General features: G+C 45.6%; 1 protein-coding gene across 2 annotated transcripts in view; it reads right to left on the bottom strand.

The window, feature by feature from the left end:
- Positions 1-2,338: 2,338 nt before the first annotated feature.
- The window catches only part of KIFAP3 (kinesin associated protein 3), an 81,477-nt gene continuing 70,975 nt past the window's right edge, over positions 2,339-12,840 (bottom strand). Inside the window, exons 20-21 of one of the 2 annotated variants that reach the window (XM_049776452.1) lie at positions 5,704-5,768; positions 2,339-2,753 (exon numbers count right to left, since the gene is read on the bottom strand). In XM_049776452.1, the coding sequence (XP_049632409.1) occupies positions 5,723-5,768 (46 nt within the window). In that variant the 3' untranslated portion in view covers positions 2,339-2,753; positions 5,704-5,722. The remainder of the gene's footprint in view (positions 2,754-5,703; positions 5,769-12,840) is intronic. The other variant, XM_049776451.1, reaches the window with a different exon arrangement.

Consider the following 12,840-nt stretch of genomic DNA (forward strand, 5'->3'; position numbering starts at 1 on the left):
CACCATAATACAGCTGGCCAGCACCCTTTGGTGCCAGGCCACAGAGGATGGACAAGGAGCCCTGAATGCACCCCCCTCACCCTTACGGAAAGCAAAAATAAGGCACTGGGAGTACGCACCTGCCAGAAACCCACAAGCCGTATTTATTACCCATCCTCCTTCCACCCAGATGCAGGCCCAATAGAATCTGTGCTAGTCGTTCCCCTAATATAGAATCAGTCCCCCCTCCCCTTACACACACAAACCCCAGATCAAACCGACAATGTGCTATGAAGCTTGCCCAACTATCCACCTCAATCAGCACAGGCCCTTTGTGCCAGGAACTACAAAGTCACAATTGTCTTAGCTTCCAAAACCTGGTTTAGATGAAAGAGGGTGTGTGTGTTTGACTGGTTAGTGCAGCGTGGTTTCTGGCAAAGGTGCACACGCCGTGGGCTGTTACTCTGCTTCAGTCCCGGGGGTCCAGAAACTTCCGGCCAGTGTCGGAGCTGGGACTAGGCAGGTAGAGGATGCTAGAATTTGCAGCCTGTACAGACATTCCAGTTTTCGGCGGTAAGCATAGTCTCTCGTCTGGATGGCTCAAGAGTGCTAAATATTCCTGGGGACGCTTGCGTGGCTCATTTGGCCCAATAAAAGCCAGTTTCCGTGTTTCTTCAGGTGGCCTGCACAGGTCTGTCTCTGCAATGTGACTCTCAGGATTGAGGTCAGCTGAGATCCTCAGCACTGCAGGGGCCCATCTCACTTCTGAACCCACCAATTCTACCAACACAAGTCCTGTACCCACAAAATACCGTCCCCTTCCCAGTTCTGGGGACCCCTTACCAAATTAAGCAGTAGTGGTCTTGCTGGGGAATTATAACTGTGTCCAAGCAAGGTGGGGCAGAGAGGTCGCTTCAGGCTGTTTCACAGGTGAGTGACAGAGGGGCCAGGAAGAAGAGATGACACAGCCATTGCAGGAATATGAGGGCCTTGAGGGCCCCCACGTCAAGCTTTATTATTTTAGGATGCAGCTCACACCCAGTGGAGCTTGGGAATTGCTCCCACATGCTCAGGGGCCAAGTGGTGCCAGGTATGGAACAGGGTCGGCCGCGTGCACTTGCGTCTCAACCCTGTGCAAGTTTCTTGGGCCCCTTCCCTTAGGTACTAGAGGCTGGGCTCAGTTCTAGAAGAGTTCTCATTGAGCACAAGGTTGGTTGAGGCACCCTCCTACTAATAGCAGCCCCTTCCTGCACAGCTAAGGGACTCAGGTGTGGGAAAACCCGGCCTTGGATAAAGACAGCGCAGCCCTGGGTTCCAGTGTAGATGGGTGCTAGCCCTAGAGACCACACTGAGGGTTTCCTATGGGACTGGCCTTAAGCAGTGCTTTTTTCTGAGACTCTCTCCAGTTTTTCTACTCTGCCTAGAGGGTAAGTGAAGCCAGACTAGCAAGATTTGAAGCTCTGAGCCTCACTTGGCACCTCTGATCTTGGGTACCTGGAGTAGGTATTGAAGGGAATGTATTTGCTTTTTTTTTTTTTTTCAGCTAACATTCGTGGCAGGTTTCCTGTTTTCAGTATATGTGCTGCCAAAGCGAGCTCTGTGGCAGGTTTCCTAAAGGAGCAATACCTTTTGATGATTTTGCACCTCCATCTCCCCATGAAAACAAATGAACAACTTGAGGAGGAGCCTAAAGTTTAAGTGAACAGGGGATCCTGTGACTTAGTCCCGACCCTACCCCACCCACTCTCTAAGGAATCAATTCCAGACCCCAGTTCATTGCCTGAGCTTTTTGTCAGAGAGAGTCTGGCCTCAGAGTTCCTACATTAACATTTCCTTTTTTGGGGTGGGGGAATCACACCTGGCAGCACTCAAGGCTTACTCCTGGCTCTCTACTCTCAGAAATGGCTCCTGGAAGACTCAGGGGACCAAATGGGATGCCGGGATTCGAACCACGGTCCTTCTACTTGCAGGGCAAACGCCTTACCTCCATGCCATCTCTCCGGCTCCATACGTTAACATTTTCAAAGTGGGGAACTGAAACTTCTCTACCAGTTCTACTCACCCCTGGCCACTGTTAATTAAGTCAGAGCTGGTCACCTTGGAAGGTGCCCAGTACCCCAACGGAGCCTGAGATAGTGCAATATGGAGGGTGCTGACCTTGCATGTGGCCAATCTGGGTTCAATCCTCGGAAACTTATTGGGTTCCATGTCTGTAAGCACAAAGGCAGGAGTGATGTGAAGCAAAACACCAACAAAGCAAAACAAAAACAGCCTTTTCAAAGGGAAATAAGGACAGTTCAGGGTCCCATGCAATTCTCTTAAGTGGGGAGGCCCAGACACAGAGACACAAGAATGCTGCTCATCTAGTCACGTTTTTTGCTTCTCATTAATTGCAATTTAACAAGTCATGTCACAGACATAATGTAGAGTAGTTTTCCAGTGAATGTGGGGGGGGGGGGTCGCGGGAGTTGGGGGGAATGGCGGGGCATGTCAAGCCTTTTGACTTGTAGAGGGAGGAGAGGCGGAAGCTCACCTGCAGTTCACACCGTGGGAAGGAAGACACAGACCCAAGGTGGGGTGGAGGACAGACGGAAAGATACATGCATTGGGAGGCTTAGAGCAGCCGAGTTCTCACAGGTGAGTGGGCATGCCCAAGGAGGGGGCATTACCGAGACCCAAAACCGTAGTAGTAGGGCTCATCGGGGCGAAATCCATAGGCAGTGGCGGGGCGACCGAGGATGCCAACTGGAGAGCTAAAGCCGTCCACTCCGAGGCTAGAAAACAATAAAAGGTGCTTGTTAACAGGCTGGGGTTCTACACATTTACACACATAGGCACACATGCACACACAATGCAGTGGGGAAAGAGGTTGGTATCATCTTGCAGGTCTCCCTGGCACAGGGAATGGTTTAGGTGCCTGCCAGGACTCAGTTTCTCCTTTCAGTGAATCACACCTCATACTTTTCCCAACAGTATGTTATAATAATGGAAGCCTCAGGCTCATATACCAGACCAAGAGGGGAACAGAAACAAAGTTTTTGAGGAGGCCAGAGTGGTAGTTCAGCAGGTAAAGGCACTGGCCTAGCACATTTGGCCCGGGTTTGATCCCTGGCATCCCATGTGGCACCCCCCAAGCACTGCTAGAAGTGATCCTCAAATAGAGCCAGGAGTGATCCCTGTGCATTGCTGGGTGTGGCCACCCCAAAAAATAAAATTTAAAGTAGTTTTTGAAAATCACACTTCTCTATGGTTTATACCATAATAATATGGAAGAGTGTGTGTGTGTGTGTGTGTGTGTGTGTGTGTGTGTGTGTGTGTGTGTGTGTGTTTATTGGGAGGCTGCTGGAGAAGTGAACTCAAGCATATAAGTTAGGTACTTTTCTGAGAGACTTTCTGTGTGAAATGATGACAAATACAGTGTAGTTATTAAGTCTGGTCATGGAGAAGAGACAAAGAAAGCACCGACCTACATTTCAGCAGTAGAATCTCAGGGTTAAGCTATAGTAAGGCTCTGTGACTAAAAGAAAAAGAACTTTTATAAAATTTTAAAAGGCAGAATTCATTTGCTAATCCTTCTGACTGCTCAATGCAAAATAAAATAAAAGAATAAAGAAACTAAATAGAACATAGAACTTGTGGGGGTGGGGGGTTTGGTCCACACCTGGCGGTGCTCAGGGTTACTCCTGATTCTGTGTTTAGGTACTACTGATTGCTGGGGGAGGGAAGCCATATGGGATTCCAGGGATCGAACCCCAGTTGGCTGCATACAAGGCAAGTGCCCTCCTTACTGTGCTATATCGTTCCAGCCTCTGATAGCACAGGATATATTACATTTGTCTTGTTTTTTGGCCAAAACCAGCAATGCTCAGGGTTTCTCCTAGCTCTGCTCTGAAATTACTCCTGGCATCCCCTGGGTAGGCCACATGCAAGGCAAATGCTCTCCCCACTGTGCTATCATTCTGGCCCCAAAAGGACATATAACTTTTGAGTGACTAAAATACAATATAGATTTTAGTTTTAACTGGTTCTGTAGAAATAAAAGAAGTCCGGGGCCGGAGAGATAGCATGGAGGTAAGGCGTTTGCCTCTCATGCAGGAGGTCATCGGTTCGAATCCCGGCGTCCCATATATGGTCCTCCCGTGCCTGCCAGGAGCAATTTCTGAGCCTGGAGCCAGGAATAACCCCTGAGCACTGCCGGGTGTGACCCAAAAACCACAAAAAAAAAAAAAAAAAAAAAAAAAAAAAAAAAAGAAGTCCAAAGTTACCAAGAGCTTCATACAGACACATTTCATTACTAAAAAGACAAACCAGATTTCTTCATCTAGTAATAAAATAATTCCGAGGAAAAACATGTTCCCCAAAACACATTCTAATCTAAGAGGCAGAGAAGCACCGATACAGCAGAAGGACAAAGTCTGCCTTCCCAGTGAAGGTGGAGGTCAGAAATTGCCCATGCACACAGCTCATGCATGCAGTGACAAATGGTGAACATGTTGCCAACCAGAGCAAATGAATTACGCGCAGGTGTAAGCTTGAAGAAAATACAAATGATTTAAAAATCATGTGGTTACAACTGATGGAAAGATACCTTTTCCTCTTTACCAGGAAAATCTCAAACAGTATATTCATTGGGGCACAAACTTCCTCTCACAATTCAAAATGAGATAAAGGTCAAAGCACCACAAATTTTTAGGGTTTTAGGGTTATAATGAAGTGTGTGTGTGTGTGTGTGTGTGTGTGTGTGTGTGTACATGCACGTATGTATTTTGGAATAGAGTTAAAGAGTCAATGGAGGGGCCGGAGCAATAGTGCAGTGGTAGGGCGTTTGCCTTGCACATGGTTGACCCAAGACAGACCTGGGTTCTATCCCAACGTCCCAGATGGTCTCCCAAGCCAGGAGCAATTTCTGAAAACGTAGCCAGGAGTAACCCGAGTGTCACCAGGTGTGGCCCAAAAACCAAAAAAAAAAAAAAAAAAGATTCAATGGAAAGAACCAAAGTCTTCACAAGACATATTATTCCCAGGAAAAGAGAATTTATTAAAAAGACAGGACCTAACTTACTTGTATTCTTTCTCTGTCAAAAAGTATGCATATTTTCTGAAAGCTAGTTAAAATCTTGGAAATGAGTTTTGAAATGGTAAATTATGAGTGTGTCCTGTTTACTGTGATCTTGTGAGAAGATGACATTTTTCTGTTGATGAAATTCTGAAGGTAGCTTTGAAGATGTCCCCCCACCCCCACCCCCCTAAAAAAAACCCAACCCAGACTAATGGTGTCTAGGGACCAAAAGAGACAGATAGGTTTGAATTAGTGGAGAAGTTTGGCTGTTCCTATTTTTTTCTCCTCGTGCTTCTGCTTGTAGCTCTAGTCTCAGTTGCCAAAGGAAGACTAAAGAATCTGTGATTTTATACACCTGTAGCTCCACCTCTGCTGAGAGGTGAATCAGCCCCAGGTCCCTGTCAAGCTTGTTTCTCAATGGCTTTGGAAAAGAACCACTTCCATGCAGAATGTGCCTTCAGCAAGCAGAGCTCAACTCCTGGCAACAAGCAGCTTTGGCAGTCAGAGGCACAAAACTCAAGCCCAGATGATGCCAGGGAAAGAAATCAGGCACTGCGACAGGCGCATGCAGTGAGGGCTGGGGTGACGCAGGCAGGTGCGCAGTGCTCACTTCACATCTTGGGGCTGGGGGTTCGTCTCCTGTGGATGCAGGTAAGACCACCTACCTGGGGCCGGCCAGGCTAGTTAGTGCATAGCGGCAAAGCTCTTTGGCATCCTTGGATGGAAAGTGCTGCACGAGCGAAAAGTAATCAGCATTACTGTACCGAGAAGGGGCAAGGCCAGGCCAAGTCTATTGTGTCTTAGATTCCCCAGCCAGTCACGCAGGTGTGGTGCAGATAAAGACTGTGACTAGTGGAGGTTACAAGTAAATAGGTCAGACAGTGAAGTCAAGTCAGAATTTCTTTCTGTCTCTAAGTCTCTCATCTCTCTCTTCTCCTCTCCCTCTCTCTCTCCTCTCTCTTCCCCTTCTCCCCCCTCTCCCCCCTTTCCAGAGAAACATTCTTAGCAATAATCTAAGTTGACTTTTGACTCTTTTATCTTGTGACATCATACAAGATCTAACTCCTGTTTTCCTTTTTTTTTTTTTTTTTTTTTTTTGCATCACACCCAGCAGTTCTCAGGGGTTAATTCTAGCTTCGAGGTCAGAAATTGCTCCTGGAAGGTTTGGGGGACCTTTTGAGATGCTGGGGACTAAACCCAGGTCAACCATGTGCGAGGCAAAAGCTCTACCCACTATGCTATTACGCCAGCTCTAATAGAAATATCAACGTAAGATTCTGTGTAGGCGCCAACCCCATTCAGTTCAGACTGAAGATGTATTAGGAACTACTGGACTATTTTGGAAGAAATGATTTTTTCCTTTTCTTCTTCTTCCTCCTCTTCAGACATGCAAGGCATGTGCTTTACCATTTAGATTCTCCCAGGTCCCTTACAATTATTTTATTACATAAAAAAATTTGAGGAGGGGCTGGCGAGGTGGCGCTAGAGGTAAGGTGTCTGCCTTGCAAGCGCTAGCCAAGGATCAGGACCACGGTTCGATCCCCCGGTGTCCCATATGGTCCCCCAAAGCCAGAGGCAATTTCTGAGCGCTTAGCCAGGAATAACCCCTGAGCATCAAATGGGAGTGGCCAGAAAAAAACAAACAAAAAAAATTTTGAGGGGCTACACCAGGCTGTGCTCAGGGTTCACTCCTGGTGGGCTCGGGAGACTCTTTAGGGATACTAGGAATCAAACCAAGTACCCTGCCTTCTGTACAATAGCCCCATCCCCTAAAATTCTTCTATATTCTATATAGAGCAGTGTGGATTGGCGAGAGTGGTCAGACCAACATTGGAATAGTGGAGGCGTCAATATGCCGGAGATTCGCAGATAAACCACCAGGGGGCGGGCTTGTCTCCTAATTAGGTTTTCAAGTGCCTCAACTATACATAACATGGATAGAAAGTCGTTTCTTTTGCTTTCTCTGCCCAGATCACCAATATTTTATCTTCTCGATGTGAAAGGCGTTTAGTAAAGATTAAACATGAATATGTCATACAAGAAGTTTAGTGAGGGGGAGCTTATGGAAATGGTAGAAGATCCTTGTCTTGGGTGAAGGGAATACACACCCCAACTCCCATTGGGTCACTTTGAAGACGGTGGTAGAACTGTCTACTGTGTGTGTTGGAATTAGTCAGCACGCTCTTTAGGCTGCTCCAAGTTTGCACTTTGTATTCCTGCCATGAGTGAAGCATATTCTCATCTTGCCAATCTATTTCAAATGTGCCTTCATTCCCCATTTGTTTTTTCCCTAACTCAAGCTTTTAGATGCGTATCAGTTTTTCATTTATGAAGGAATTCAGAAATTTAAAGATTATCTTTAGTGGGATTAGACCAAGCAGTAATTCCTACCTAAATTGAGGACAAATGACGAACAGCATAAAATATTTAAGTAGAAGGATTTACAGTAATCACCTAGAATTACTTCAGAAAAAAAGATCTTTTTAAAAGACAGCTGTCAGTTCTGGGCTGGAAATCACACCTTGAGTACAGAGATTTTCAATTTAGTTACTATACTGAGATGCTTCAGATTATAAAAAAACAAACTAATTTATACAAAGGATGAAAGAACCAGGTGTAAAATAGTCTCTGATTTCTTCCAACGGTAAAGGAATGCCACCTCAATGCCATTCCTTCAATGTTCCTTTTTTAGTTTGTTTTTCCTTCAACACTCCACATACACTTTTTGTTACACATCTTAATTGTTATTTCACCCTGCTGCAGAATCTATTTGGAAAATGTTTTATCCGTGAGGTTCTCATTTGTGTGGGGTCACAGCTGATTTCTGCATTTTTAAACTTCCCCTTTAACAGCAGTTTCATGGAACTTTTATTAACTAGTTCTTAGGGGATCTTCTTACTCATGGATCAAGCACTTCTCATGATGGTCCTGCTTCTAGAGCTTTTGCCTATTTTACTGTGTTCAACTTGAGGTTTATCTGCACTGTGCACTGGCTGCTGGCTCTGGGCTCTGAGAGTCCAAACAAAGTTTGACAAAACATCAAGGCCTACCTAGGGGTTTCCCAGACCTCAAACTCTAAGATGGATTTCCTAACATCCAACCCCATCAGTGACATGGGGACCTTAGTAGAGGTGAGGGGGCAGAATGGTTTGTACACCCTCCTGGCATTTAACCGACCCAGGTTCTATCCCTGGCATTGATATGGCCCTCTGGGGGATGGAGAGGTGCTCTCTTAAGCATGAGCCAGGAACAGTTCCTGAGCACTGCATGGTGAGGCCCCAAACCCACATGAAACAAACTGAATTCAGAAAAGAGTAATTCTCGGGACTGATCTCAGTCTGAAGTCCTAGACAGAAGATTAACTCTGGTGGATTCTGGGCCAGTGGCTAAGTTTAGAAGGAAAACCTAGCAAGGTGGTGAGAAAAGTAGAGCAGAAAGGCAAACTCATGGCCAGGTTTACAGGGAGCACCCCAGGTACCCACAAAGCCAACACTGAGCCAGGAAGAGTTTGGCTATTGGTTCCTAAGACCCAGCCTGGCCCTTACTTTGGACACCCTGATGTTCCCTTCCCAGCCCACTGGCCGCCCCAACTGCCTCCTTTGAAGCAAAGGTGCTTCCCATTTAATTTTATTCATTTTCTTCACGGTTCAAAGGTGAAAGGACCTCTAAACCATGCAAACTGTGTACTCCGAACAGACTAGTTTGAAGAGAACAAAGATTTATAAGAACTAACCAGGGCCACAAAAAGAGATTTTTCCTTTTCCTTATTTGTAGCAATTAACAGAAAAAAAAAGGGGGAGGGGGAAGCTGTCAGATGTGATCACAAAGCTCAAATATTTATCCAAATCTACTGCAGACCTTCTAACCATCGAGCGAGCATCTACTCATTTAGACTTCCATTTCTCCCGGGAGGGGAAGAGCGGCTGGAAAGGGGTATCTGGGTATAAAACCAGGCAGTGCCTCACTCTGCAGGACCAAAGTGAAGGGAACTGGTAGAGCTACTTAAGTAACCCTTAGGTCAATAAACTGAGTCGTTAGCACCTTCTTGGAATAACTGTTTGTCTGTTACTGGCTCAACATTTATATAATGTCATAAGACCTTGTTTTTTAAGGTGTGCACACATGGACACACACATGCACACACGCACACACACACACACAAACACACATCTCCTTGATTTAAAGTGCAGATGAAACCGCATCCCCTCATTCCCCGGTGATGGCTTAACCAGAGGGCTCAGGAACGAGCGAGTTAAGGCCCAAGCAGTCCAGCTAATTACTGTGCAACACTGACCTCCTTGCCGGTTCATTTTGAGACTCTCTAAAATATGAACTGTGTTACCTTGATGACTTTTTTTTTTCAGACTGAAATCACTTCCAGCCATCAGTTTTGACTTCGGTCGCTACACATGCGCTTCTCCAAGCACAAATATTTCTTTTTCCTATTGGTCTGCCAGTCCTGTCAGAGCACATCTCATTTCCAACTACATGCTCCAATACTTAAAACCTCTTGGATTACTCGGGCTACCAGGGTGATCTCTGACCTTCCTGGCAACAGCTGAACTTTGCAATCTGCTTAACTTCTGGGAGGGTGGGTGGGTGGGGGACACATGCCAGAGAGGAAAACACAAGGGAGAATGTGGAGGGTGGTGGCAGCAGTGGGGCCTGGCTGGTGGTGGGGGCAAGGGAGTGATAAACCTCTGGAAAAGACTAATGAGAAATTAAATGGAAATGAAACATTCTGGGAAGTCCATGGCCCGAAACATGATTCAAGAGAGTTCGTGAGTGCGTGGAAAAAGAAAAAAAAAGACTCAGGTGTCCAGTTAGAACCGAATCATGGCTTCCAGTCATGGCATTTAAGCACCCTCTAAAAGCTACTAGAGAGGTCGCAGGCTGCCAGAGAGAATCTTCAAGTGGCAGAGTCCCACTTTGGCATGCCCATTCCCTAAAAATGACCATGATCCCCCCCCCCCATCCCATAAGAGACAGAAATTTGACATTTGGACATCACCCTAGTAGGGGCCAAGCAAGCAACAAACTTGTCAGTTCACCCTGCCACCACAGAAGCCTTTTGTGAATACAAAGCTTATTTCTGCTTTTGTTAAAACTCATCTAATGGGACTGGAGAAATAACATATTGGGGAGGGCACTTTCCTTGCACGTGGCCGTCCCAGGTTTGGTCCCCAGCATCCTTTATGGCGCTTTGAGCACTGCCTAGAGTGATTGTTGAGTGCAGAGCCAGTAGTAATCCCTCAGCACAACTGGGTGTGCCCCCCCAAACCAAACGAAAATAATTCATCAAAAATTTGGAAAGACTCAAATTTAGGAATATTTGGAGATGGCCTTGAAACGTTTTGCTCTCATTTGTTACCTTACATTAATAAATAGTTGGGTGCATGTTTTTATTGGTTGGTAGGTATCTCAAACATTAAATATTGCTCACACTGCCATCACATCTCTATGTGCCATGGTGCAGCTGAGCTCAGATAAAATATCAAGTGCCGGTGATTGAGGAAAGGTCCACATAACTACGTCAGACTAATTCTAAAACTGAGAAACACACAGATGTGCGAGAAGCTCTAGTTGAAAAAAAAAATACAAATGGTGTTTTTTCAAGGAGCTTAGTATGAGAGGTTTAAAAAGAAAAAGTGGGGGATACTGAGCAAGTTTATGATTTCAGCTGCATAAGGTAGCATTTCATGACACTGCCCTTATACATCCCTGGAGAAGGACCACGTAGTCTGAACACTTCCCACTGCTTACACTGACTCCACAGCAGGGTAGGCTGTAGTTCTTTCTTCTCCCTCCACTGTTGTCTGGTCAGCCACCCTCAGCCTCTGGTTTCTTTACCCACCAACCTATCCTACTAACTGGCTCCCCATTTATGTGCTTTTTTCACTTGAACCCCCCTTGGAAATATCCTGGGGGGGCCCAGGGCATTGTGGCTCAGCTGAGGCATCAAATTCCAGCTTTGCATATAGCATTAGGAACAAGAGACTTAGGCTGGCACCTCCCCTTTACTTCTTAGCATTCTGCTCTGCCATGTTGGGCCCTTGTTCTACTATGGATCGATCTGACTTGGCTCAACAGGCAAGTTTCGCTTTCTCTACACGCTGATTTCCAAGGTGACTTTTATACTGTAAGGCTGGAGTAAAAGCTAAGCTGTAAACCATTCAGAGAAACTAATATGCTGCCTTTAAACAAAGATATCATCAAACTGGTGGGGGTGGCAGTTTTTCTCTCTCCTGCACAGAACAGGGTGATGTGGCACCATTGGATTCACTTTATATGGATTTGGGCATAGTTAGTGTTGGCCGGATGCAGAAATATGGATTCGAGCAATTATTTTGCTGAGCTTCCACCCTTATTACCCTATATTTCAGATGGTACCAGGGATCGAACTAGGGCTCACATATCTATCATCATATCTTATGCATTTGGTTCTATCTATTAGTTCTTGGAAGGAGCTACTCTTGCCTTACTGCTAGGGGTGGTGGTGGTATGTCATTCCTAGCAGTGCTCAGGGGACCATATGAGGTACTAGGGAATGAACCAAGCTGGCTACATGCAAGGAAGTGCCTTAACTCCTGTATTATCTTTCTGGCCCCAATATTTCTTTTTGTTTGTTTGTTTTTGGGTCACTTCTGGCTCTGCTCTCAGAAATCACTTATGGTAGGATGGAGGAGGATGGTCAGCCACCTCCAAGGCAAACACTCTCTCCACTGTGCTACCACTCCAGCCCCAGATTCTGAAGTTAATTTTGAATAGCCAACTATTCAGAAAGTTCTTAAAACCCAGAAATCAATATATTTTTTTTTTTTTGTTTTGTCACACCCAGCAGCACTCAGGCCTTCCTCCTGGCTCTAAGCTCAGAAATCACTCCTGGCAGGCACGGGGGACCATATGGGATGCCAGGATTCGAACCACTGACCTTCTGCATGCAAGGCAAATTCCTTACCTCCATGCTATCTTTCTGGTCCCAATTTTCTTTTTTTTAAAGAAGACCTTCTTAATATTTTTAAGAATTCTTGCTTATTTCCTACCTCAAAAAAAACCTTTGTAGGAAATCTGAGACTTTATCACAGGGCTTTTTAGGGGGTGCCTTGGATTCATCTGAGAAGATGGAGCTTTTAAGTTATAGCTGCCACTCCTATTCTGGCTGGCCTAACCATGATCAGAGATGTCTTCCCCATCTTTGCACATGTGAGGGCTTTGAGTTAGCTATCAGACTGTTCTTCCCATGTTGTTCTTAAGACTGCTATGCCTTTCCATATTGGATATGGATAGGGCTTTATTTGGGGCTGGAAAAGTCAGAAATGAAAAAAATTTCTGAAAAACAGGATGGTGTCAACTTCAGATGGAGAAACAGAAATGCTTAGGCATAAACACACAGGTTCTGGTGCTCGGGACGGGGTGTTGACTCATGAACTCATGTCCACACATGACAAGCTTGGTAGAAGACTGCGCCATACTATTTACTAATCTGTCCCAAACACCAATCACTTGAGAGCTTTTACTTAATCAAAGGACATAGAAAGCAACTGAAGATTGAACCCTTTTCTGACTGTGATAACAGGTATTTGAGAGATCACCAGTGGTCCTGATAAAATATGAAAACCAAGTCACTCCAGAAAACAGACTCCCCGGCAGTGCCACGCTTGCTCTAGTGAGGACAAACTAGGTTGTCCTGTTCAACTGACAGGTGCTGAGCAGATTTCCAGGTGCCACTGGTCCCCACTGGGAAAGCTGACAATCGCTCAGGCTCCAGAATGGTGCAAATCTAAAGGATTGGAGTCCACAGC

This window comes from Suncus etruscus, chromosome 7 (genome assembly GCF_024139225.1).
Source record: "Suncus etruscus isolate mSunEtr1 chromosome 7, mSunEtr1.pri.cur, whole genome shotgun sequence".
In the NCBI taxonomy this organism is placed as follows: domain Eukaryota; kingdom Metazoa; phylum Chordata; class Mammalia; order Eulipotyphla; family Soricidae; genus Suncus; species Suncus etruscus.